The sequence below is a fragment of the Gavia stellata genome, chromosome 35 (assembly GCF_030936135.1).
Source record: "Gavia stellata isolate bGavSte3 chromosome 35, bGavSte3.hap2, whole genome shotgun sequence".
In the NCBI taxonomy this organism is placed as follows: domain Eukaryota; kingdom Metazoa; phylum Chordata; class Aves; order Gaviiformes; family Gaviidae; genus Gavia; species Gavia stellata.
Window position 1 is genome coordinate 1,090,131 of NC_082628.1, and position 25,657 is coordinate 1,115,787.

At 53.0% G+C, this 25,657-nt stretch overlaps 2 protein-coding genes across 2 annotated transcripts in view; both read left to right on the forward strand.

Moving 5' to 3' along the window:
- The window catches only part of LOC132320347 (uncharacterized), a 47,509-nt gene extending 37,862 nt beyond the window's left edge, over positions 1–9,647 (forward strand). Inside the window, exons 48-66 of the mRNA XM_059832627.1 lie at positions 28–207; positions 376–464; positions 597–754; positions 1,124–1,211; positions 1,717–1,863; positions 2,043–2,134; positions 2,643–2,817; positions 2,954–3,087; positions 3,705–3,950; positions 4,053–4,158; positions 4,512–4,673; positions 5,358–5,471; positions 5,820–5,981; positions 6,572–6,823; positions 7,463–7,531; positions 8,079–8,252; positions 8,352–8,489; positions 8,939–9,039; positions 9,560–9,647. Coding sequence (XP_059688610.1) covers positions 28–207; positions 376–464; positions 597–754; positions 1,124–1,211; positions 1,717–1,863; positions 2,043–2,134; positions 2,643–2,817; positions 2,954–3,087; positions 3,705–3,950; positions 4,053–4,158; positions 4,512–4,673; positions 5,358–5,471; positions 5,820–5,981; positions 6,572–6,823; positions 7,463–7,531; positions 8,079–8,252; positions 8,352–8,489; positions 8,939–9,039; positions 9,560–9,647 — 2,675 coding nt within the window. The remainder of the gene's footprint in view (positions 1–27; positions 208–375; positions 465–596; positions 755–1,123; positions 1,212–1,716; positions 1,864–2,042; positions 2,135–2,642; positions 2,818–2,953; positions 3,088–3,704; positions 3,951–4,052; positions 4,159–4,511; positions 4,674–5,357; positions 5,472–5,819; positions 5,982–6,571; positions 6,824–7,462; positions 7,532–8,078; positions 8,253–8,351; positions 8,490–8,938; positions 9,040–9,559) is intronic.
- A 1,591-nt stretch (positions 9,648–11,238) lies between these two features.
- On the forward strand, positions 11,239–25,241 carry LOC132320348 (electroneutral sodium bicarbonate exchanger 1-like). Its single transcript, XM_059832628.1, has 24 exons — positions 11,239–11,259; positions 13,655–13,736; positions 14,441–14,569; positions 15,018–15,153; positions 15,367–15,527; positions 15,632–15,811; positions 15,980–16,068; positions 16,201–16,358; positions 16,728–16,815; positions 17,321–17,467; positions 17,647–17,738; positions 18,247–18,421; positions 18,558–18,691; positions 19,309–19,554; positions 19,657–19,762; positions 20,116–20,277; positions 20,961–21,074; positions 21,423–21,584; positions 22,175–22,426; positions 23,066–23,134; positions 23,682–23,855; positions 23,955–24,092; positions 24,533–24,633; positions 25,154–25,241. The coding sequence occupies exons 1-24, from the start codon at positions 11,239–11,241 to the stop codon at positions 25,239–25,241; spliced, it is 3,204 nt and encodes a 1,067-aa protein (XP_059688611.1).
- Positions 25,242–25,657: the final 416 nt, after the last annotated feature.

Below are 25,657 nucleotides of genomic sequence, written 5' to 3' on the forward strand. Positions count from 1 at the left end.
TGCCTCATTTTCCTGTGCCATGCTCAGATCTGATCCTGGGCCAGCAAGAACAGCTCACGGAGTTTGACGAGCGCACGCGGGCAAAAATTGGAGAAGTTCTTTTGAAGAAGCACCACCATCAGAACGAGAAGAAAAGAAACAACCTTCTCCGCTCGTTTGCTGATGTGAGCAAGAAGGGGTCGGACCTGCACCTCCTCGACAAGCCAGGTGAGGGTTCCTGCAGGGCTTTGGCACCCGGTGAAGGTTTCTGCAGGGCTTTGGCAGCAGATGAGGGTTTCTGCAGGGCTTTGGCCCCATTAGGTTTGTCCTAGCAAAGGAGAAGCATCCCAATTGCTCCTTGTCCGTCTTTCTGAGTGTCTTTCTTTTTTCTACCAGCTCAAACACTTACCCCTCATCCTTCTCCCACCACTGTGGAAGCTAAAAATGGGGTGAACCATGAGACCAGCACAACGGATTTAAGCAAGGTGAGACACTCATAGCTTTCTTAGGCCTTCAGGGCCGAATTTGCTGTTGCAACCTTGGCTGCAGAGGGAGCTGCAGGGTGCTGTGGGCTTTGCTTTTGGGGTAATTGCCTGAAAATGGCTTGTTGTGCCCAGGCGGAGCTGCACTTCATGAAGAAAATTCCCAGCGGGGCTGAAGCGTCCAACGTGCTCGTAGGAGAGCTGGATTTCCTTCGCCAGCCCATCATGGCATTTGTCCGCCTGACCCCGGCTGTCCTCCTCTCGGGCATGACGGAAGTTCCCATCCCAACAAGGTCTGAACGAGAAGCACAAAGTTTTTATTTCAAACCCCCCCAACAAAACATCAGATGGCATGCACCAGTTTGGCATCCCAAGGGAACAAGGCCAGCGGGAGCCAGCACGTTTCTGCCAGCCACGTCTCCTTGCCTTCATTTCCCCCTTCCCTGCTGTAGCTTTTAAACCCATTGGCCAACGTGAATGAGAGTTGGCCCCAAAATGAAATTTGCGATGGGTTTTGATGAATTTCCAATTCATCACCGGAGTCGGTGAGCCTCCGTGTCCCCTCTCGAGCCGTGCTCTGGGCTGGGAGCTGCCAGGGATTTCCTTGGGTGCTCTTTGAGCCATGACACGTTCGTCTCTCTCCTTTTGTTTGTCTTGCCCAGGTTCCTGTTTGTTTTGCTTGGACCAGAAGGAAAAGCCCATCAGTACCATGAGACCGGCAGGTCCATGGCTACTATCATGACGGATGAGGTGCGACGTGAGAAGGGATATCTCTGGGTCATTTTTGGCTTTCTTCACCTCTCCCTGTCTCTGTAGTAGTGAGGAAGAGCATTTGCTGTCCCCGCTGCCGGCAGCTCTCCAAATAGCCCACCCTTCGTTCGCACCCCAAAGCAAACACGCACGTTTGCATCACCCCACATCCTGGAGGCTGAAATCCCACCCGGGGTGCATCCTGCACCTCGTCCTTCTCCCCGGGGTCCCCAGCATGCTGTCCCCAGTGGTGGCATTGCCAGGGCCAGTAAAACTTGTCCTCTTTAAGCAACAGGCTGCGGTGTGCCATGGGGGATGGGGGGCCTCGTGGAGGAGAGGATTACAAGGAACACGATGGACAGATTTTTCCTTTTGGGGGAATACTTCCTGCCATTGCCAGCAGGAAATTTGGGGGAAATTATCTTGCGTTTAGCCAAGTGCTTATTGCACTGCTTAGGGCATGCGAGATGGGTTGTCCTCTGAGCAGGTTGTCTCCTACGGGCAGGTTTTCCATGACGTCGCCTATAAAGCCAAGAACCGGGCTGACCTCGTGGCCGGCATCGATGAGTTTCTGGATCAGGTCACGGTCTTGCCGCCTGGAGAGTGGGATCCATCGATCCGAATCGAGCCCCCGAAAAACGTCCCTTCGCAGGTGGGTGCTGCGGTGGAGGGAGGTGCGAGGGGGACGGGCAGGACGGCAGGCAGCTGGGGATGCTGTTCAGGGCTCCAGATTCACAAGGTCCCTATTTGACACAGTCACATGGCCAGACCAGAAGCAAAACAAGCCAGTGGTTACAAATAGCTGTCTTTCTCTTATTTCCATTTGAACAGGAAAAAAGGAAGATGCCAGGAGCTCTTGATGACAGTGCTTCTCACACCAAGCCGGAGAAGCACAGCGGTCCTGAACTGGAGCGGACGGGAAGGTGCAAGCTTTGATAGTTTGGGGTGTTTTTTTTCTGCTTGCCTCCCAAATCTGAGCATGCACCTTGCCTTTGAGCAGGTTTTTGGGGTTTTTTGGTTCAGTGAAGGGGCTCCACATGCCCAGCTGGGTCCCTGGGCTGGGCAGGTGGGAGATGTGGGCAGCTGGGCTCAGCCACAGCATCAGTGCACACAGGTTTTCTTGATTTGGGGTGGAAGCAGATGTGCAAATACCTCCAGGTAGAGCTCTGCTGCTTCTCAGAGCAAGGGAGTGTTGCAGTAAGAGGGGATGGGCTCTCAGGTTAGGTCTTGTTTTTTCTTTTTTCTTCTTTTTATTTTTGTTGTTGGAGGGCATTTTGGCGTGCCTCAGTTTCTAGTGGGTGTAAAAAGGGAGAAGGAGACGGCTTCTTTTCAGCACTGAAAATTACTCCATGCTTGTGATTGCCCTTCTGCAGCCAAGAAAAGTCCATGTGGTCTTGCAGGAGAACTGTCTCTATTTTGTCCTTCTTCCAGGCTCTTTGGAGGTTTGATCCTGGATGTGAAGCGAAAAGCCCCGTGGTTCTGGAGCGACTTTCGGGATGGTCTGAGGCTGCAGTGTCTGGCGTCCTTCCTCTTCCTCTACTGTGCCTGCATGTCCCCTGTCATCACCTTCGGGGGACTGCTGGGGGAGGCGACCGATGGCCACATAGTGAGCAGCTCTCTCTGTTGGGTGGCACGGGGGAGGATAAAACTCATGCAAAAGTCCTTGCTGCAGTGAGTTTGCTCTGGGTTTTTTTTCCCCCTAATGCTTTCTGTACTCACTGCTGCCTCTCTTCCCCGGACAGAGTGCCATGGAGTCGCTGCTGGGCGCCTCCATGACCGGCGTGGTGTTTTCCCTCTTTGCTGGCCAACCTCTCACCATCCTCGGCAGCACCGGACCCGTGCTCGTCTTTGAGAAGATCCTCTACAAATTCTGCAAGTAAGGCTGGTTGCTGCGGCCGGGTGCTGTGAGAGCCTTCAGAAGGCAGCGGGGATGGAGAAAAGATGTTTGTCTTTCATTTCTCTCAGCGGCAGTTGTTCGATTGAAGTTGTCTTGTGTGTCACAGATGCTGCACGCTGCTGCTTTAGTATGCGATGGTGCGAGAGCCCTGGCTCTCTGAAGGATGGATGGGGTCATTTGGGGGTTTTAGGCTTAAAGCGAAGCAGCTGGAGGAGGAGAAACCACAAGGATGTGGATGCCCAAGATGGGCTGCACAAGGAAGAGGAGACAAATCACTCTGGTTTGGGAATGGGGGAAGATTTGCTTCCCTCTGAGTACAAAACAAGGCACTTCTTAGCCTGATTGTTGCTGGAAGTGGAAATACAGTTTGCTCAGGTAGCCAAATAGTCTACTGCTGAAATGTTGTGAGTTTGGATGATTTCATTGAAAAAGTAGGAGTTTTTCATGTGAAATGGGTATTTTCCATGACAGTCCTTCTGCTGTGATGACTTCGATGTGAGATGAACCACCCTTATTGCAATTTAAATTTATCATTAAGCCCCAACTTGGAGCCTCTTGCTGGCCTTTCCACCCTTGGTTTTATTTTGGTTTCCCAGGGAGTACACGCTCTCCTATCTCTCTCTGCGGGCATGCATCGGGCTGTGGACCGCCTTCTTCTGCATCGTGCTGGTGGCCACCGACGCCAGCTCTTTGGTGTGCTACATCACCCGCTTCACCGAAGAAGCCTTCGCCTCCCTCATCTGCCTCATCTTCATCTACGAGGCTCTAGAGAAGCTGAGTCACCTGCGGGAGACCTACCCTGTGCACATGCACAGCCAGCTCGACTTCCTCACCATCGACTAGTGGGTTTTTTCCTCCTAAAACGCCCCTGCCCCTTGGCAGGAGCTCAGGGCTGCACCTGCATCGCCTCTCCCTTACCCGTGTCTTGGCTTCTCTCCTCCCAGCTGTAAGTGTGAGGCACCGACGCATCCCAGCAATGAAACCCTGCGTTTCTGGGAGAGCAACAAGATCAACGTGTCTGGCATCGCCTGGGAAAACCTCACGGTGACCGTAAGTGCCCCGAGCCACTGCTTCCTCGTGCCGCGGCCACGGGGCCCAGGGGCATTCGCGTGGTGCGCAAGTCGGAGCCCTTCAGGTGGTGATGGGCTTCCAGCTGTGCTAGTGCTGCTCTGAAAAGTCATTGCTTACATCTAATGGGTGGTTTTAACCTGCTTGGTCCTGGGAAGGAGCGTCCACCTTGTCCAGTCCACCTTGTGCCCAACATCGTGGGTAATAACTGTCCGCCTCCTCAACGCGGTGGCAGGACAATATTTCTGACCGGCAGCAGAAATATCCCCCTCGTTATGCAAGGTTTCCTTGCCGCACGTGCACTGCCTTTGTGTCCTGATGCTCTGTTTCTCCAGGAATGTCGGTATTTGCATGGAGAGTTTCAAGGACCTGCCTGTGGACCCAATGGCCCCTACACGCCTGACGTCCTCTTCTGGTGCTGCATCCTCTTCTTCTCCACCTTTGTGCTGTCGAGCTTACTGAAGAAGTTTAAGACCAGCCGATACTTCCCAACCAGAGTAGGTAGAAGACGGTGGCCAGCAGCAGTCTCCACGCTCATTTCCCAAAATGGCTTTCCTGGAGCACTAAGCAGTATTTGCCACCACTCGGTCGAGCTGGGAAACGTTGACCTTGAAGGCCAAGCTCTCCATCAGCGTGGACGTCCCTCACTCATTTCCATGAGCGCAAAAGGATCGTAGCATTTCCCACCTGCCTGGCGACCTGTCCTGGAGCCATCTCTTGCTCAGGCAGTGGGAAATCAGGTCTTCCACAGTTACTTTTTTTCACCTTCTGTGCATTATGTGCTCAAGGGGAAGGCTGATTCAGCTGAGGAGCTGCCATAGCAAACGACACTATTTCTTCCTTTTGAGGAGCAAATGATGCCTCAGTGCCTTATTCCCGTTTTAGCTGTGAGCGTGGCTGTCGTGGCAGACATCTGCTTCCTTCTTTTGTAATTTTTTTTTTTTTTTAAGGTTTCAATTAAGACAACCCTTTTCCACCTAATTAAACATTTTGTATTGCCTGGCACCAGATCTCACAGGCACAAACACAGCAACGGTATCTAACCAAGGGATTTGGCTGCATGTCCTCAGCATGGAGGGGTTTTGTTAACCGGTCTTAATGGCGTTGACGTCCCTCACTTTTCCATGTCATGTTGTGGCCCCCTTTGCGACGCCCCCTTCAGCTCTGGTTTCTTGCCCCAGGTACGGTCCACAGTAAGCGACTTTGCTGTTTTCCTCACCATCGTCGTCATGGTGCTCATGGACTTCATGATTGGGATCCCATCACCGAAGCTCCACGTCCCCCATATGTTCAAGGTAACGGGGTGTTTTGGCAGGGAGCTGGTTTCAGCCCTTGGGGATGCCACAAGGTGATGCCGGGGCAGGACAGGGCTGAGTCCGGAGGAGATGCTGGTGGTGCGACCATCTCCTCTTCTGCCTCCAAGCGCATTGTTTCCTTCGGGAAAGGAGAAGACAGCCCCAAAACTAGATACCTCCAGGAGAAGTATCTGTAGGTGCTTGCAAAGAGGGCAGCGGCAGTGCTGAACCCCAGGGTGACGTGAAGCCAGGGCTGGGAGGTGCTCTGACATGGGAATGGAGGGGAAAAGCAAAGCCAGTGAGGTGGCTGGGCTGGGAGATGATGCTGATGTGTGTGCTTTGTTGCAGCCTACCAGAGACGACCGCGGGTGGTTCATCAGCCCCGTAGGACCCAACCCTTGGTGGACGGTGTTGGCTGCGCTCATCCCAGCTCTGCTCTGCACCATCTTGATCTTCATGGACCAGCAGATCACTGCTGTTATTGTGAACAGGAAGGAGCACAGGCTGAAGGTAAGGGGCTGCAAGAGATGAGCCCATCCCCAACCCACTCCGGGCTGCAGGCACGGGGAGAAGCTCCTATTCCAAATGCTTTGGGAAGGCATTGGTTTGGGAAAACGTCAGGCTGCGTGGCAGGATGCTCTCCTGCATTAATGATGACACAGGGAGCAAACGACAGGGAGTTCAGATGAGCAGCCTTTCAGAGGAGCAAATTAATCTTGGAGCAATAGAGAAGCGTGGTTTTGTTTTAAAACGTCAGCAGTGGATGGGGGATCGAATTGTGTTGACGCGCTGCCAGGGATAACTCAGAGTCACATCCTACTTGCAAGTGGTGGAAATTTCTTTATAAAGGAAAAAACCCGGTCTCTTTTTTTCTTTTGAGAAGTAGCTATCGCACAACCAAATCCACTTTGTCTGAACTCCTGCCACCTTTTCATGCAAGGGGCTTGCACAAAGAGCAGATACCTCCTTATTTGTTTCCGAGGCGTGTTTTAAATTCTCAAGAAGTTGACTTGCGCTCTAGCGGGGTTTGAGCCTGACTTGCGACGTTGTCCTTGCTCTTGTGCTGTGGGACGCTCATCTCCTTGTTTTGCTTCCCGCAGAAAGGATGTGGGTACCACCTGGACCTTTTCATGGTGGCCGTGATGCTCGGGGTGTGCTCCGTGATGGGGCTGCCCTGGTTTGTGGCTGCCACCGTCCTGTCCATCACCCACGTGAATAGCCTCAAAGTCGAGTCTGAGTGCGCAGCTCCAGGAGAACAACCCAAGTTTCTGGGGATACGAGAGCAGAGAGTCACTGGCTCCATGATCTTTGTGCTCATGGGCTGCTCTGTCTTCTTCACTTCTGTGTTAAAGGTAAGAGGAAAATGCAAAACACCCAACAGCCATGAGCTTTTTGGAGGTTACCCAAAACCAGTCCCCTCTCTCCAGGCCCAAGCAGCTGTGGAGTGGAGGAGGAGGTGATCCCAAACCTTGGGGCTTGACCCACAGTGGGAAGCAGCCTCCTCGCTTACGCTTTCCAGCCGTTCAGCACGTTATCGATGGCAATTTGCTCCCCCAAATGCCTCAGCACAGCCGTTCCAGTAGCTAAACACACTGAAATCATCTCCATGGGCTTCCTTGCGTGTTCCTCCCACAAGATAATCTCCTCGCTAGGCTAAGAGGAGGCACGTTGCTTTTGCTTGTTGCTACAAGAATAAGGAGAAAGGTTTTTCTACCGTCACAGAACGTGGCATATGGTAGCATGGTCGCCTGTTTTCCTCCAACCTTTCTGGAAGATAGGATTCTGCTGATGAAAGATAACTCCAACGGTCAGCCTAAAGCAGAGCGTTAGCTCACTCGCAGGCACAAAAGCTCTGCTGGTTAAAATCCGACACGTCTCTAACCCTGTGGAAACTGGAAAGCTGTAGGCAATTTGAGGCAGTGCCTGTAGAAGAGAGTGGTACTACTGAAAATGCAATTTAAAAAAATAAATGATTGCATTCTTTCTTTCAGTTTATACCAATGCCTGTGCTTTACGGCGTCTTTCTCTACATGGGCGTGTCGTCGCTCGGAGAAATTCAGGTACGGACTTTTTTACAGCGTGCAGCATGTCCGCTGCCTGGTATTTCATCTCCGTAGAAGCAGGAAAAAAGCAGCGGCATGGGAAAAAAACCTCTCGGAAAGCAAGCAATGAAAATATTTTGTGTACGAAAAAGATTGGAGGAGGCACAGGAGGTCTATAGGGCTGGGAGGACCGGGCAAGTTGAGCGCTCCCTGTTTAAACACAGGTTAGGGCAGGCCAGTGTTTGGTTAGGTGAAAATGGGGGAGTTGAGTGCACAGGGAAGGCAATTTCTACCACTGGTGGAAATCCTTGCTGGGGGATTCAGTGGGCCAAGACAAGCTAATCATAGAATAACGTGGCATAATTGCACGTGGGTGGGCAGCTCTCACGGGCAAGCTGGTTTCTAGCTGGAGCGAAGGGAAAATGGGTGCTGCTCCCAGGAGGAGCATAGTGGGATCCACGATTTCTCATGGCGAGCGAGATCCTGAAAACTCCCTCCACGTCTCAAGAGGGCCAGAAGCTTTCCGCAGTCCCAAGGTGGCAACTTTTCCACTTTGACTTTGCAGTTCTTCGATCGCTTGAAGCTGTTTTGGATGCCGGCGAAACACCAGCCGGATTTCATCTACCTGCGGCACGTCCCCTTGCGAAAGGTGCACTTCTTCACCGTGATCCAGCTGATCTGCCTCGTCCTGCTCTGGGCCATCAAGGTGTCCCGTGCCGCCATCGTCTTTCCCATGATGGTAAGAGGCGGTGCCGCTCGGCACAGGGATGTTTGCCGCGTTGGAGTGAGATGTAGCACCACCTCTGGCCTCACCGCATCTTCCCTCTATTTCGTGCAGGTTTTGGCTCTTGTATTTGTCCGGAAAGCCATGGATTTCTGCTTCTCAAAGCGAGAGCTCAGCTTCCTGGATGACCTTATGCCAGAGAGCAAGAAGAAGAAGTTGGACGGTGCCAAAAACGAAGCCAATGAAGAAGAGGTAACGCTTGCTGGGCGCTCGGGGCTGGACATCTCCCTCGGGCTGTGAGATTGCCTGTTTCTAGCACAGCTTGTCTTTACATGTTGGGGCAAGATCAGAACTCAAAAGAAACAGATCCTAATAGCCTGGATCCCACATCTTAACCTTTTTTTTCCCTGAATGAGCAGTGAGCTTAACACTTGAATAGAGGTATAATTTTTTAAATGAGTCATTTATAATAACAGATGATGATGATGATGATGATGATGGAAAGATTGGCTCGTAACAGTGTTTTTAACCCCCCCCCCCCCAAAAAATTCAGAGTGAAAGGTCTTTACCCTGCTGCGCTAATAGCTAAAGGTGCCACGAGTCAGAAGGAGAGGGCAGCATGCAATGTTTTTGCTGGGTGTTCAGGTTTTTTCCACTTGGATCCAAGACAGAGAACTTGATTTGTCCCTTTTTTCCGTCAGGAGTCCCCGAAAATGATGGAAGCTGCTGCTGCTGCCGGTTCAGTTCTGCTGAAACTGGGCAAGACCAGCAACTTGGATATCCCAAAGCAAAGCAGGGACAGGTAAAGCCCCACCAAGTGCCAGGACCCCCGGCAAGATTAGTTGGAAGGTGTTTGGCACAATTTTTTCCACTTGCATCTTTCTTGAGCGTCCCATAGAAAGCAGCAGTCAGCTTGGTGGGAAAATCACATCTACGGGCAGGGCTGCAGGAGGGGATCGCAGGGCTCTGCCTCCAAGCAGAGTGGCTGCACAACTCCCATCTGACCCCAAAAAGTCGCATCCTCAGTGACTTTAGGGTAGCTGGAGATCCTCATACGTAAAAACGAGGAGTTGCAGGCATGATCTGTACCAGCAGTGGCTTAGGAGCCCACTCCAAGGCTAAACGCCCGCAAGAGCCTTTGCACGGAGCTGTAGCTCTGCAGCTCTCAGGCTTGCCTCGCAAAACTCCTCATCCAGCAAAACCTCCCGTGCTTATGCTGAGCTTTGATTCTCGGGGCCCCGCTGTTCCTCTTGCTGATGCTAACGCACTTGGTGGCATCAGTTCCCGTAGTCACGGATTGCTCTGTGAAATATTTATTGCAGGACTGATCCTTGCGAGATTAATATCTCGGAGGAAGTGTTGAAAACGAGCGTGTGGAAGGCTCTCACTATGAACACAGAAACAGTCTGAATCCGGGGAGGAAAGAGGTAAAGGATTGCATGTGAACGTGACCGTGCTCCTCTGCAAGCGACGGCGCATGCCTACAGTTTTCCCGTGCTTCGGCAGGCAGTACCGAGCAAACGGCCCGTCCCTGGGAAGAGGCAGCGAGGACCGTGGCATGCAAACCAGCTTGTCACTGCCAGGGTGGTCCCACGAACAGGGTTGAACCAGCAGCAGCCGGCAGGTCTTCCACTGATGGTGCTCTCCCTCTTTTTGTCTTTTTTCCCCCCAGTTTTGCTATTTAGGAGCCTCGGCTTTGAAGGGGAGGAGTGAGAACGTGACTCAGGGACGTGCCAACGCAGAGACGGGGAGATACCGCTGTTTTCCAGTTGGAGGATTCCCATTAAAGCCATGTCGATGTTTTCAGTTCTCCTTGGTGTGCTTCAGGCATTCAGTATCTCTAGACCAGCAAACTGAGGTGTACGTGCCAGTCAATGGGAGTTCGGTGTCGTGAAGTTCCCGTGTGTACGTGCGTGTGGTGGTGTGGGTTTGTAGTGGTAGAGGGACTGCTGCCGCTTTATCATTCAGTGCTGTTTTCCTTCCTTTTACCTCCCTGGCACTCTGTAGTTTTTTCTTCTCCCCTGTCCTTGCAAAGTCTCTTCTCTCCCAGGGTGGGATGAGCCGGGAGGAAAGCGGCAAGATGCCTTTTCCTTCTCCCTTCCCCTGCCGCTATGCAGGAAGAAGCTGTGAAGCAGAGATGGCTCTCGTGCTCTCTTGAGGTTTTGGGGCGGGGGGTCGTTGGGCTGTGGTGTCACCTCAGGCACATGCGGTCGAGTCGGCTGGCCGTGGAGCCTGGGAGGAGAGGACAAGCCAGAAGAAAAGGTCCCCTTGCAGCCCTGCATCTTGCTGTGGGCTCAGCACGTGCTCCAGGCTCTCGGCGTCTGCAACTGGTGCCTCGTGCCCAGCTGGGACGGGTGCACGAGCCCTCCTGCCATCGGCTTGTCCCATCCTCTGCGGGAGCCTGTTCGTGCATGAAGCCAACCCCAAATGCCAAGGGCAAGTTGTTGCTCCTTGCAAACGGGTGGGGAAAAGAAACTACAGAATTGCTCTGTAAGGAAGAAAGGGGTACATCCCCAAGCAGGGCCAAAATCAGACGGCTTTTACGGGATGGGGTTTTGCAAGCTGTAGGTTGACTTTTGCCAGCGTGGCATGGTGACTGTCGGAGGGGACAGCTGCTGTCCTGCAGCGCCGCGGGAGCGGTTCCCGAGAAAAGGGAGGCGGAAGCAGCTGAAGGAGTTGAAGCCTTAGGCCGCAAGAGCTGAGCAGCTCCGGGTATTCCAAAGTATTTTTCCAACCGTGTCCCCGCCTGGCCAGGGAAGTCAGTGGAGGAGGTGGTGCGTCTGGCTCCCTCTGTATAGTGTGCTGGAGGTGAGGAAAGGATTAAGGAAGAGAGAGGTCAGAGGAAGGAGGAGGGGAGTGTGTGTGGGGCTGTGCTGAGGGTGGGGTTTGGAGTAAGTGGAGGGAGAGGCTGGGGAAGAGCCCCAGGCCGGAGCTGGAAGCCAAGGGAAGGTGATGTCCCTCTGGGAGAATTAAGGGCTCGGCCTCGGGATTGGACCTGGGGATGGGGTGCTGGGTGGTACAGGTATAATTGGGGGGCATGAGTGGGGGTAGGGGTCCCTCTCCGGAGGCAGCCAGCTCGAACTGTCACCCGAGAACTCCTCAAAGAGGGATGGGAAGCCTTCCCTGGGACTCTGCCTTCTCAGCGGGATCCCAGGGTCGGCCCCTGTTAGGGTGGCTGGCGTGGGTAAATCCCTAAGAGTGGTGAAGGTGCCTTCCGAGTGCCGCTTGGTGTTGGAGGCGAAGCTTTGGGTGCTTTGGGATTCGTACGACTGCCATCTGCTCAGGAGGGAAGGATGGGGGGAGAAAAGGTGGTTTAATGCACGTGGTGGCATCTGGCAGCCTCCCTGCAGGAGGTGGCCAGGGCAGGGGCTGTGTCCTGCAAAGTACTTCACTGTGTGGAGCATCCTCCAGAAAAGCCGTAATAAATCCATAGAAATAATTTTGGGTTTCAGGGGGTCTGCCAAGCCCGGCCAGGCTTGTTCCTGACATCAGGTATATGCACTATCCCGTCCCATATCATTTGCCCGACGTCTTGCTCGGCTGCGGTGGGTTCGTGCCTCCGCCCTGGTCCCTGCTTGCTGCTCCTGGGAGGGAGCGTGGTGCTGCCCCGAGGTTTCGCTCAACCTCCTCCAGCTCCAGGATGGAGAGCTGATGTTGAGGTTCACGGCAGAAGGTCCCCAAAGGCTTTTCCTGCCACGCAGCCGCCAGCGTGGAGTGGGGCTCAGCACCGTGCCCAAAGCATGGCCCCCTCCTGACTCTGCCCCGCCACGTCCCCGTGCAGCCCGTCTCTGGGCTGAGACAGCCGAGAAATCCTGGGGGGGACATGGCAATGTCCCTGCGTGGGCTGGTAGAGAGCCAGAAGGGAGCTCGTCTGGACAAATACAGAAGAACGAGGCACATTGTAATAGTGAGGCTGCCCAATCGTCACCCTTTATTTGCTGAAAACCAGACTGCTGGGTGCCTGTCAGCAAGCACTCATTACTCTGGTTTGATTTCTTCAGAGGTTGGTAGTACAGAAGGGAGGAAAAGGCACTCACCTTCTGCAAAGAGAACCGTTCCCCGAAAAGTCGGACCTTCCTCCTTTGCTCCAGTGATTTCCGATTTCAGTTTTACAAGCAATTACTGCTTTCAGCCTCCCAACAAAAGCAGCTTCGAAGCAGCCAACCGGAGCTTTGTGCTTAGGAAATAGTGCTAAGCGGAACAACTCTGGCTGCTCCAAAACTCCAAAGTGAGCGATGCAAAGCTCGGCATCCCCTTGCCCAGCCCAGTTTTGACAATGTGATGTTTTGCAGGCACCTGTCAGCAGCGGAGAAGGACAGAGAGGGAAGGCAAAGCGTTTGCAAGTGCTGGTGCCCATGCTGGGATGGGATAAACTGCTTTCCGGAGGCTTCTCCCCTTCCTGCTCCATCCCATCCCAAGGCCACAGGTCCGCAACCCCACAGCTCTACGAAACCCTTAACTCCTCCAGCAATTTCCTCAACAAAATAAGCGCTCCGAGTCCATTTGAGTGGCCTAACCGGGACCGAGTGAGTTCTGAGCGGGGCCCTTTCCTTCGGTGGCATCTCCGCGCAAGGCTTGCCGCGATTTCGAGGATGCTGCAACAGAAGGGCCATGGGACGCTGAGAGCATCTTGCCGCAGAGACGGAGGTGCTCACTTGTCCTGTTTCCTCCTATGTTTCCTCCTAATGCGTATTTTGCCCCGTAAGGCGTATTTTCCCCAAGGCTTTGCACCTCACTCCTATTTTGGCAGCTTGTGCTTTTAAATACACCCAAACGCTGCTTATGCCTTTTGGCCCAGCAGGATGCGGCATTTACACCCCTTTTCTCTATTCCGGCTAGTTTTTGCCCAAAACAGAGCTGGTTTCTCCCCATCCACTAAGTTTTCCAAGCGGGAAGAGTCCTGGGGTGCGTGGCTTTAAATAACTGCCTGGATACACATCACCGATTGTGATGCCATAAACGGTCACTTGTTGTGTCTCTGGAGTTGGTGCACACTGGGTGCCACTGAGCTCCTCTCGGTGAGAGCTGTCCAGGTGTCCCGGGGGACTCTGGCCCCCTGATTGATCTGGAGGTTCAATTATCCCCCCAAACCGGTGACCGACGTGAGGATGAACCAGAACGGGGCTTACAAAATGACACTTCTGGAAGAGTTACAGGTAGCACAGCCGAAGGGCTGAGCATCCCCCAAACAGGGGGAAAACTCTCCCCGAAATCCCATTGGCATTTCCCTGGAGGGCAGAAGGATGGGCAGGGGGAGATGCTTTGCACTGGGGAGGGCTGCCAGGGGCAGGTTTAGCATCCCTGGTCGCTGCACGGAGGCAAAACGGTATCTAAGAGAGAAGGAGACTTGCCGGCAGGACGCAAGGGAGCTCTAGACGCCCAGCCCCAACTTTTACCTTCTTCTCATTGCTAAACAGAGGCATGATGAGGAGGCACTGATTGACCAGGGGAGAAGGAGCAACGGTGCCAAGATTCACTATGAGAAGGAGGAGTTGGAAGGTGAGTCTCTGCTGAGATGCTGGTAGAGGGGCCACCAGCCCGGCACCTTTTCCCGTTGCACAAAGTCCCTACAATGTCCCTCACTCGGTGTGACATCATGTGCAGCAAAACCTGCCGTGCTTCTTAATAAAGCAGCACAGTTATTTTCACGTGTTTTAATATTACGGCTTTTCAACAGAGGGAAAAAGCCCCCGCGGAGGTCACGGTGTGAGCTTTAGCCATGGGGCTGGATAATTCACGGCTTGTTTACTCGCAGAGGCTGCTCCTGGCTTGGAGAGGTCTGGAGAATAATTGGACAGCTGCAGGCGCGAGGCTGTGCTTTTCTTCTTTTCTTCTGGAGTTCCTTATCATGGGACTGATTGGATCTTCTCTTGTCGCCTTGTGCCATACAAAGATTTTAAAAAGAATTCCCTTCTGTCACTGCTTAATGAGCAAGGCTGAGTGTTGGCCAGCCCAAGCTGGAATTTGAGAAGAGGTTGGATGCTTTCAGGGCACTTTTGGGGGAGCCATCACTTGTTGTTGCTCTGTTGTTGCAAAGTTCGAGTAAAACAGGCTTGGAAAAAAGGAGAGGTCTGTGACATTCAGGGATCCAGTGAAAACAAAATTGGTGTTTCCTCCTGGGACGGCTGCACTGATTTAACCGTGGTGTCTGCGTCATCCATCTCCCCAATATCGCGAGTGATGCAAATGCTGCTTTTTTGCAGGCCACCGGACCCTGTACGCCGGCGTGCAGATGCCGCTGGTGGGGCAATGCCACCGGCATCACCGACCCCACAAGCAGAAGCATCGGGAACAGGAGGAGGACTGTGCCCCGACGGAGCGGGGCTACCACTGTAAGTCCCGCCACCCCGTTCACTAAACTCCTTGGGGCTACATGGGCGCTGGGGTCTTCTGCAAGCAGGTCCATGTGGCTAGTTTGAGTGACTTGCTGTTCTTCCGAGGGAAAGTGGCATTATTTAACAAGACCCTCTTTTTCAAAACTTTCATCTTTTTTTTTTGAGGTAGTTAAATGTATAATGGATTTAGGCTCATCTTCCTCAGCGGGATGCCTGCTTTAAAAATGGAAATGTGGGGAAGGAAAGCTGCCCATCCTTGTGCAGGGGTGGAATAGATGCTTCTCCTTCTCCGTGGCTCTGTGCAAGCCCCAACAGAGCCAGGGGAGAGGGGCCGGCCCAATATTTGTGGCTGAACTGGTGCCGATCTGATGCCCGCTTTGCATGTGAGCGTGATGGGCCATATTCGAGCATGGTAACGGGACGGGTCTCTGTGTTCTGCCCCCAGGCACCCCGTCCCAGCGGGTGCAGTTCATCCTCAGGACCAAGGAGGACGAGCAGCATGTCCCTCACGCCTTGTTCACCGAGCTGGATGAGATCTGCGTGAAAGAGGGCGAAGATGCCAAGTGGAAGGAAACGGCAAGGTAAATCCCTGCTGCCGGCTGTGGTGGGAGAGGAGTCCCTGCGCCAGCAGTGCACGCGGGCTCTGCTTTCCGCTCCGCAGGACGCGAAGCTTTTGCAGCTGTAGGTGCTGATGCGAGGAGCCGTCTCCTCTTGCTACCTGTAGCTCTGTTAAAGGGGTTGGAGAGCTGGGGCTGTTTCCTTGCAATGGGGCTGACAGCACCCGATGTCCGCAGGTGGCTGAAGTTTGAGGAGGACGTGGAAGACGGCGGCAAGCGCTGGAGCAAGCCCTATGTGGCCACGCTGTCCTTGCACAGCCTCTTTGAGCTGAGGAGCTGCATCATCAATGGCACGGTGCTGCTGGACATTAGTGCCAACAGCATCGAAGAGATCGCAGGTACTGTGGGTGCCGCGTCCCTCCGGGAACGGTCGAGCTTGGCTCGCCGCTGTGCCCTTCCTTCACAGATCAAACCCTGCCTCATTTTCCTGTGCCATGCTCAGATCTGATCCTGGGCCAGCAAGAACAGCTCACGGAGTTTGACGAGCGCACGCGGGCAAAAATTGGAGAAGTTCTTTTGAAGAAGCACCACCATCAGAACGAGAAGAAAAGAAACAACCTTCTCCGCTCGTTTGCTGATGTGAGCAAGAAGGGGTCGGACCTGCACCTCCTCGACAAGCCAGGTGAGGGTTCCTGCAGGGCTTTGGCACCCGGTGAAGGTTTCTGCAGGGCTTTGGCAGCAGATGAGGGTTTCTGCAGGGCTTTGGCCCCATTAGGTTTGTCCTAGCAAAGGAGAAGCATCCCAATTGCTCCTTGTCCGTCTTTCTGAGTGTCTTTCTTTTTTCTACCAGCTCAAACACTTACCCCTCATCCTTCTCCCACCACTGTGGAAGCTAAAAATGGGGTGAACCATGAAACCAGCACAACGGATTTAAGCAAGGTGAGACACTCATAGCTTTCTTAGGCCTTCAGGGCCGAATTTGCTGTTGCAACCTTGGCTGCAGAGGGAGCTGCAGGGTGCTGTGGGCTTTGCTTTTGGGGTAATTGCCTGAAAATGGCTTGTTGTGCCCAGGCGGAGCTGCACTTCATGAAGAAAATTCCCAGCGGGGCTGAAGCGTCCAACGTGCTCGTAGGAGAGCTGGATTTCCTTCGCCAGCCCATCATGGCATTTGTCCGCCTGACCCCGGCTGTCCTCCTCTCGGGCATGACGGAAGTTCCCATCCCAACAAGGTCTGAACGAGAAGCACAAAGTTTTTATTTCAAACCCCCCCAACAAAACATCAGATGGCATGCACCAGTTTGGCATCCCAAGGGAACAAGGCCAGCGGGAGCCAGCACGTTTCTGCCAGCCACGTCTCCTTGCCTTCATTTCCCCCTTCCCTGCTGTAGCTTTTAAACCCATTGGCCAACGTGAATGAGAGTTGGCCCCAAAATGAAATTTGCGATGGGTTTTGATGAATTTCCAATTCATCACCGGAGTCGGTGAGCCTCCGTGTCCCCTCTCGAGCCGTGCTCTGGGCTGGGAGCTGCCAGGGATTTCCTTGGGTGCTCTTTGAGCCATGACACGTTCGTCTCTCTCCTTTTGTTTGTCTTGCCCAGGTTCCTGTTTGTTTTGCTTGGACCAGAAGGAAAAGCCCATCAGTACCATGAGATCGGCAGGTCCATGGCTACTATCATGACGGATGAGGTGCGACGTGAGAAGGGATATCTCTGGGTCATTTTTGGCTTTCTTCACCTCTCCCTGTCTCTGTAGTAGTGAGGAAGAGCATTTGCTGTCCCCGCTGCCGGCAGCTCTCCAAATAGCCCACCCTTCGTTCGCACCCCAAAGCAAACACGCACGTTTGCATCACCCCACATCCTGGAGGCTGAAATCCCACCCGGGGTGCATCCTGCACCTCGTCCTTCTCCCCGGGGTCCCCAGCATGCTGTCCCCAGTGGTGGCATTGCCAGGGCCAGTAAAACTTGTCCTCTTTAAGCAACAGGCTGCGGTGTGCCATGGGGGATGGGGGGCCTCGTGGAGGAGAGGATTACAAGGAACACGATGGACAGATTTTTCCTTTTGGGGGAATACTTCCTGCCATTGCCAGCAGGAAATTTGGGGGAAATTATCTTGCGTTTAGCCAAGTGCTTATTGCACTGCTTAGGGCATGCGAGATGGGTTGTCCTCTGAGCAGGTTGTCTCCTACGGGCAGGTTTTCCATGACGTCGCCTATAAAGCCAAGAACCGGGCTGACCTCGTGGCCGGCATCGATGAGTTTCTGGATCAGGTCACGGTCTTGCCGCCTGGAGAGTGGGATCCATCGATCCGAATCGAGCCCCCGAAAAACGTCCCTTCGCAGGTGGGTGCTGCGGTGGAGGGAGGTGCGAGGGGGACGGGCAGGACGGCAGGCAGCTGGGGATGCTGTTCAGGGCTCCAGATTCACAAGGTCCCTATTTGACACAGTCACATGGCCAGACCAGAAGCAAAACAAGCCAGTGGTTACAAATAGCTGTCTTTCTCTTATTTCCATTTGAACAGGAAAAAAGGAAGATGCCAGGAGCTCTTGATGACAGTGCTTCTCACACCAAGCCGGAGAAGCACAGCGGTCCTGAACTGGAGCGGACGGGAAGGTGCAAGCTTTGATAGTTTGGGGTGTTTTTTTTCTGCTTGCCTCCCAAATCTGAGCATGCACCTTGCCTTTGAGCAGGTTTTTGGGGTTTTTTGGTTCAGTGAAGGGGCTCCACATGCCCAGCTGGGTCCCTGGGCTGGGCAGGTGGGAGATGTGGGCAGCTGGGCTCAGCCACAGCATCAGTGCACACAGGTTTTCTTGATTTGGGGTGGAAGCAGATGTGCAAATACCTCCAGGTAGAGCTCTGCTGCTTCTCAGAGCAAGGGAGTGTTGCAGTAAGAGGGGATGGGCTCTCAGGTTAGGTCTTGTTTTTTCTTTTTTCTTCTTTTTATTTTTGTTGTTGGAGGGCATTTTGGCGTGCCTCAGTTTCTAGTGGGTGTAAAAAGGGAGAAGGAGACGGCTTCTTTTCAGCACTGAAAATTACTCCATGCTTGTGATTGCCCTTCTGCAGCCAAGAAAAGTCCATGTGGTCTTGCAGGAGAACTGTCTCTATTTTGTCCTTCTTCCAGGCTCTTTGGAGGTTTGATCCTGGATGTGAAGCGAAAAGCCCCGTGGTTCTGGAGCGACTTTCGGGATGGTCTGAGGCTGCAGTGTCTGGCGTCCTTCCTCTTCCTCTACTGTGCCTGCATGTCCCCTGTCATCACCTTCGGGGGACTGCTGGGGGAGGCGACCGATGGCCACATAGTGAGCAGCTCTCTCTGTTGGGTGGCACGGGGGAGGATAAAACTCATGCAAAAGTCCTTGCTGCAGTGAGTTTGCTCTGGGTTTTTTTTCCCCCTAATGCTTTCTGTACTCACTGCTGCCTCTCTTCCCCGGACAGAGTGCCATGGAGTCGCTGCTGGGCGCCTCCATGACCGGCGTGGTGTTTTCCCTCTTTGCTGGCCAACCTCTCACCATCCTCGGCAGCACCGGACCCGTGCTCGTCTTTGAGAAGATCCTCTACAAATTCTGCAAGTAAGGCTGGTTGCTGCGGCCGGGTGCTGTGAGAGCCTTCAGAAGGCAGCGGGGATGGAGAAAAGATGTTTGTCTTTCATTTCTCTCAGCGGCAGTTGTTCGATTGAAGTTGTCTTGTGTGTCACAGATGCTGCACGCTGCTGCTTTAGTATGCGATGGTGCGAGAGCCCTGGCTCTCTGAAGGATGGATGGGGTCATTTGGGGGTTTTAGGCTTAAAGCGAAGCAGCTGGAGGAGGAGAAACCACAAGGATGTGGATGCCCAAGATGGGCTGCACAAGGAAGAGGAGACAAATCACTCTGGTTTGGGAATGGGGGAAGATTTGCTTCCCTCTGAGTACAAAACAAGGCACTTCTTAGCCTGATTGTTGCTGGAAGTGGAAATACAGTTTGCTCAGGTAGCCAAATAGTCTACTGCTGAAATGTTGTGAGTTTGGATGATTTCATTGAAAAAGTAGGAGTTTTTCATGTGAAATGGGTATTTTCCATGACAGTCCTTCTGCTGTGATGACTTCGATGTGAGATGAACCACCCTTATTGCAATTTAAATTTATCATTAAGCCCCAACTTGGAGCCTCTTGCTGGCCTTTCCACCCTTGGTTTTATTTTGGTTTCCCAGGGAGTACACGCTCTCCTATCTCTCTCTGCGGGCATGCATCGGGCTGTGGACCGCCTTCTTCTGCATCGTGCTGGTGGCCACCGACGCCAGCTCTTTGGTGTGCTACATCACCCGCTTCACCGAAGAAGCCTTCGCCTCCCTCATCTGCCTCATCTTCATCTACGAGGCTCTAGAGAAGCTGAGTCACCTGCGGGAGACCTACCCTGTGCACATGCACAGCCAGCTCGACTTCCTCACCATCGACTAGTGGGTTTTTTCCTCCTAAAACGCCCCTGCCCCTTGGCAGGAGCTCAGGGCTGCACCTGCATCGCCTCTCCCTTACCCGTGTCTTGGCTTCTCTCCTCCCAGCTGTAAGTGTGAGGCACCGACGCATCCCAGCAATGAAACCCTGCGTTTCTGGGAGAGCAACAAGATCAACGTGTCTGGCATCGCCTGGGAAAACCTCACGGTGACCGTAAGTGCCCCGAGCCACTGCTTCCTCGTGCCGCGGCCACGGGGCCCAGGGGCATTCGCGTGGTGCGCAAGTCGGAGCCCTTCAGGTGGTGATGGGCTTCCAGCTGTGCTAGTGCTGCTCTGAAAAGTCATTGCTTACATCTAATGGGTGGTTTTAACCTGCTTGGTCCTGGGAAGGAGCGTCCACCTTGTCCAGTCCACCTTGTGCCCAACATCGTGGGTAATAACTGTCCGCCTCCTCAACGCGGTGGCAGGACAATATTTCTGACCGGCAGCAGAAATAACCCCCTCGTTATGCAAGGTTTCCTTGCCGCACGTGCACTGCCTTTGTGTCCTGATGCTCTGTTTCTCCAGGAATGTCGGTATTTGCATGGAGAGTTTCAAGGACCTGCCTGTGGACCCAATGGCCCCTACACGCCTGACGTCCTCTTCTGGTGCTGCATCCTCTTCTTCTCCACCTTTGTGCTGTCGAGCTTACTGAAGAAGTTTAAGACCAGCCGATACTTCCCAACCAGAGTAGGTAGAAGACGGTGGCCAGCAGCAGTCTCCACGCTCATTTCCCAAAATGGCTTTCCTGGAGCACTAAGCAGTATTTGCCACCACTCGGTCGAGCTGGGAAACGTTGACCTTGAAGGCCAAGCTCTCCATCAGCGTGGACGTCCCTCACTCATTTCCATGAGCGCAAAAGGATCGTAGCATTTCCCACCTGCCTGGCAACCTGTCCTGGAGCCATCTCTTGCTCAGGCAGTGGGAAATCAGGTCTTCCACAGTTACTTTTTTTCACCTTCTGTGCATTATGTGCTCAAGGGGAAGGCTGATTCAGCTGAGGAGCTGCCATAGCAAACGACACTATTTCTTCCTTTTGAGGAGCAAATGATGCCTCAGTGCCTTATTCCCGTTTTAGCTGTGAGCGTGGCTGTCGTGGCAGACATCTGCTTCCTTCTTTTGTAATTTTTTTTTTTTTTAAGGTTTCAATTAAGACAACCCTTTTCCACCTAATTAAACATTTTGTATTGCCTGGCACCAGATCTCACAGGCACAAACACAGCAACGGTATCTAACCAAGGGATTGGGCTGCATGTCCTCAGCATGGAGGGGTTTTGTTAACCGGTCTTAATGGCGTTGACGTCCCTCACTTTTCCATGTCATGTTGTGGCCCCCTTTGCGACGCCCCCTTCAGCTCTGGTTTCTTGCCCCAGGTACGGTCCACAGTAAGCGACTTTGCTGTTTTCCTCACCATCGTCGTCATGGTGCTCATGGACTTCATGATTGGGATCCCATCACCGAAGCTCCACGTCCCCCATATGTTCAAGGTAACGGGGTGTTTTGGCAGGGAGCTGGTTTCAGCCCTTGGGGATGCCACAAGGTGATGCCGGGGCAGGACAGGGCTGAGTCCGGAGGAGATGCTGGTGGTGCGACCATCTCCTCTTCTGCCTCCAAGCGCATTGTTTCCTTCGGGAAAGGAGAAGACAGCCCCAAAACTAGATACCTCCAGGAGAAGTATCTGTAGGTGCTTGCAAAGAGGGCACCGGCAGTGCTGAACCCCAGGGTGACGTGAAGCCAGGGCTGGGAGGTGCTCTGACATGGGAATGGAGGGGAAAAGCAAAGCCAGTGAGGTGGCTGGGCTGGGAGATGATGCTGATGTGTGTGCTTTGTTGCAGCCTACCAGAGACGACCGCGGGTGGTTCATCAGCCCCGTAGGACCCAACCCTTGGTGGACGGTGTTGGCTGCGCTCATCCCAGCTCTGCTCTGCACCATCTTGATCTTCATGGACCAGCAGATCACTGCTGTTATTGTGAACAGGAAGGAGCACAGGCTGAAGGTAAGGGGCTGCAAGAGATGAGCCCATCCCCAACCCACTCCGGGCTGCAGGCACGGGGAGAAGCTCCTATTCCAAATGCTTTGGGAAGGCATTGGTTTGGGAAAACGTCAGGCTGCGTGGCAGGATGCTCTCCTGCATTAATGATGACACAGGGAGCAAACGACAGGGAGTTCAGATGAGCAGCCTTTCAGAGGAGCAAATTAATCTTGGAGCAATAGAGAAGCGTGGTTTTGTTTTAAAATGTCAGCAGTGAATGGGGGATCGAATTGTGTTGACGCGCTGCCAGGGATAACTCAGAGTCACATCCTACTTGCAAGTGGTGGAAATTTCTTTATAAAGGAAAAAACCCGGTCTCTTTTTTTCTTTTGAGAAGTAGCTATCGCACAACCAAATCCACTTTGTCTGAACTCCTGCCACCTTTTCATGCAAGGGGCTTGCACAAAGAGCAGATACCTCCTTATTTGTTTCCGAGGCGTGTTTTAAATTCTCAAGAAGTTGACTTGCGCTCTAGCGGGGTTTGAGCCTGACTTGCGACGTTGTCCTTGCTCTTGTGCTGTGGGACGCTCATCTCCTTGTTTTGCTTCCCGCAGAAAGGATGTGGGTACCACCTGGACCTTTTCATGGTGGCCGTGATGCTCGGGGTGTGCTCCGTGATGGGGCTGCCCTGGTTTGTGGCTGCCACCGTCCTGTCCATCACCCACGTGAATAGCCTCAAAGTCGAGTCTGAGTGCGCAGCTCCAGGAGAACAACCCAAGTTTCTGGGGATACGAGAGCAGAGAGTCACTGGCTCCATGATCTTTGTGCTCATGGGCTGCTCTGTCTTCTTCACTTCTGTGTTAAAGGTAAGAGGAAAATGCAAAACACCCAACAGCCACGAGCTTTTTGGAGGTTACCCAAAACCAGTCCCCTCTCTCCAGGCCCAAGCAGCTGTGGAGTGGAGGAGGAGGTGATCCCAAACCTTGGGGCTTGACCCACAGTGGGAAGCAGCCTCCTCGCTTACGCTTTCCAGCCGTTCAGCACGTTATCGATGGCAATTTGCTCCCCCAAATGCCTCAGCACAGCCGTTCCAGTAGCTAAACACACTGAAATCATCTCCATGGGCTTCCTTGCGTGTTCCTCCCACAAGATAATCTCCTCGCTAGGCTAAGAGGAGGCACGTCGCTTTTGCTTGTTGCTACAAGAATAAGGAGAAAGGTTTTTCTACCGTCACAGAACGTGGCATATGGTAGCATGGTCGCCTGTTTTCCTCCAACCTTTCTGGAAGATAGGATTCTGCTGATGAAAGATAACTCCAACGGTCAGCCTAAAGCAGAGCGTTAGCTCACTCGCAGGCACAAAAGCTCTGCTGGTTAAAATCCGACACGTCTCTAACCCTGTGGAAACTGGAAAGCTGTAGGCAATTTGAGGCAGTGCCTGTAGAAGAGAGTGGTACTACTGAAAATGCAATTTAAAAAAATAAATGATTGCATTCTTTCTTTCAGTTTATACCAATGCCTGTGCTTTACGGCGTCTTTCTCTACATGGGCGTGTCGTCGCTCGGAGAAATTCAGGTACGGACTTTTTTACAGCGTGCAGCATGTCCGCTGCCTGGTATTTCATCTCCGTAGAAGCAGGAAAAAAGCAGCGGCATGGGAAAAAAACCTCTCGGAAAGCAAGCAATGAAAATATTTTGTGTACGAAAAAGATTGGAGGAGGCACAGGAGGTCTATAGGGCTGGGAGGACCGGGCAAGTTGAGCGCTCCCTGTTTAAACACAGGTTAGGGCAGGCCAGTGTTTGGTTAGGTGAAAATGGGGGAGTTGAGTGCACAGGGAAGGCAATTTCTACCACTGGTGGAAATCCTTGCTGGGGGATTCAGTGGGCCAAGACAAGCTAATCATAGAATAACGTGGCATAATTGCACGTGGGTGGGCAGCTCTCACGGGCAAGCTGGTTTCTAGCTGGAGCGAAGGGAAAATGGGTGCTGCTCCCAGGAGGAGCATAGTGGGATCCACGATTTCTCATGGCGAGCGAGTTCCTGAAAACTCCCTCCACGTCTCAAGAGGGCCAGAAGCTTTCCGCAGTCCCAAGGTGGCAACTTTTCCACTTCGATTTTGCAGTTCTTCGATCGCTTGAAGCTGTTTTGGATGCCGGCGAAACACCAGCCGGATTTCATCTACCTGCGGCACGTCCCCTTGCGAAAGGTGCACTTCTTCACCGTGATCCAGCTGATCTGCCTCGTCCTGCTCTGGGCCATCAAGGTGTCCCGTGCCGCCATTGTCTTTCCCATGATGGTAAGAGGCGGTGCCGCTCGGCAGAGGGATGTTTGCCGCGTTGGAGTGAGATGTAGCACCACCTCTGGCCTCACCGCATCTTCCCTCTATTTCGTGCAGGTTTTGGCTCTTGTATTTGTCCGGAAAGCCATGGATTTCTGCTTCTCAAAGCGAGAGCTCAGCTTCCTGGATGACCTTATGCCAGAGAGCAAGAAGAAGAAGTTGGACGGTGCCAAAAACGAAGCCAATGAAGAAGAGGTAACGCTTGCTGGGCGCTCGGGGCTGGACATCTCCCTCGGGCTGTGAGATTGCCTGTTTCTAGCACAGCTTGTCTTTACATGTTGGGGCAAGATCAGAACTCAAAAGAAACAGATACTAATAGCCTGGATCCCACATCTTAACCTTTTTTTTCCCTGAATGAGCAGTGAGCTTAACACTTGAATAGAGGTATAATTTTTTAAATGAGTCATTTATAATAACAGATGATGATGATGATGATGGAAAGATTGGCTCGTAACAGTGTTTTTAACCCCCCCCCCAAAAAATTCAGAGTGAAAGGTCTTTACCCTGCTGCGCTAATAGCTAAAGGTGCCACGAGTCAGAAGGAGAGGGCAGCATGCAATGTTTTTGCTGGGTGTTCAGGTTTTTTCCACTTGGATCCAAGACAGAGAACTTGATTTGTCCCTTTTTTCCGTCAGGAGTCCCCGAAAATGATGGAAGCTGCTGCTGCTGCCGGTTCAGTTCTGCTGAAACTGGGCAAGACCAGCAACTTGGATATCCCAAAGCAAAGCAGGGACAGGTAAAGCCCCACCAAGTGCCAGGACCCCCGGCAAGATTAGTTGGAAGGTGTTTGGCACAGTTTTTTCCACTTGCATCTTTCTTGAGCGTCCCATAGAAAGCAGCAGTCAGCTTGGTGGGAAAATCACATCTACGGGCAGGGCTGCAGGAGGGGATCGCAGGGCTCTGCCTCCAAGCAGAGTGGCTGCACAACTCCCATCTGACCCCAAAAAGTCGCATCCTCAGTGACTTTAGGGTAGCTGGAGATCCTCATACGTAAAAACGAGGGGTTGCAGGCATGATCTGTACCAGCAGTGGCTTAGGAGCCCACTCCAAGTCTAAACGCCCGCAAGAGCCTTTGCACGGAGCTGTAGCTCTGCAGCTCTCAGGCTTGCCTCGCAAAACTCCTCATCCAGCAAAACCTGCCGTGCTTATGCTGAGCTTGGATTCTCGGGGCGCCGCTGTTCCTCTTGCTGATGCTAACACACTTGGTGGCATCAGTTCCCATAGTCACGGATTGCTCTGTAAAATATTTATTGCAGGACTGATCCTTGCGAGATTAATATCTCGGAGGAAGTGTTGAAAACGAGCGTGTGGAAGGCTCTCACTATGAACACAGAAACAGTCTGAATCCGGGGAGGAAAGAGGTAAAGGATTGCATGTGAACGTGACCGTGCTCCTCTGCAAGCGACGGCGCATGCCTACAGTTTTCCCGTGCTTCGGCAGGCAGTACCGAGCAAACGGCCCGTCCCTGGGAACAGGCAGCGAGGACCGTGGCATGCAAACCAGCTCGTCACTGCCAGGGTGGTCCCACGAACAGGGTTGAACCAGCAGCAGCCGGCAGGTCTTCCACTGATGGTGCTCTCCCTCTTTTTGTCTTTTTTCCCCCCAGTTTTGCTATTTAGGAGCCTCGGCTTTGAAGGGGAGGAGTGAGAACGTGACTCAGGGACGTGCCAACGCAGAGACGGGGAGATACCGCTGTTTTCCAGTTGGAGGATTCCCATTAAAGCCATGTCGATGTTTTCAGTTCTCCTTGGTGTGCTTCA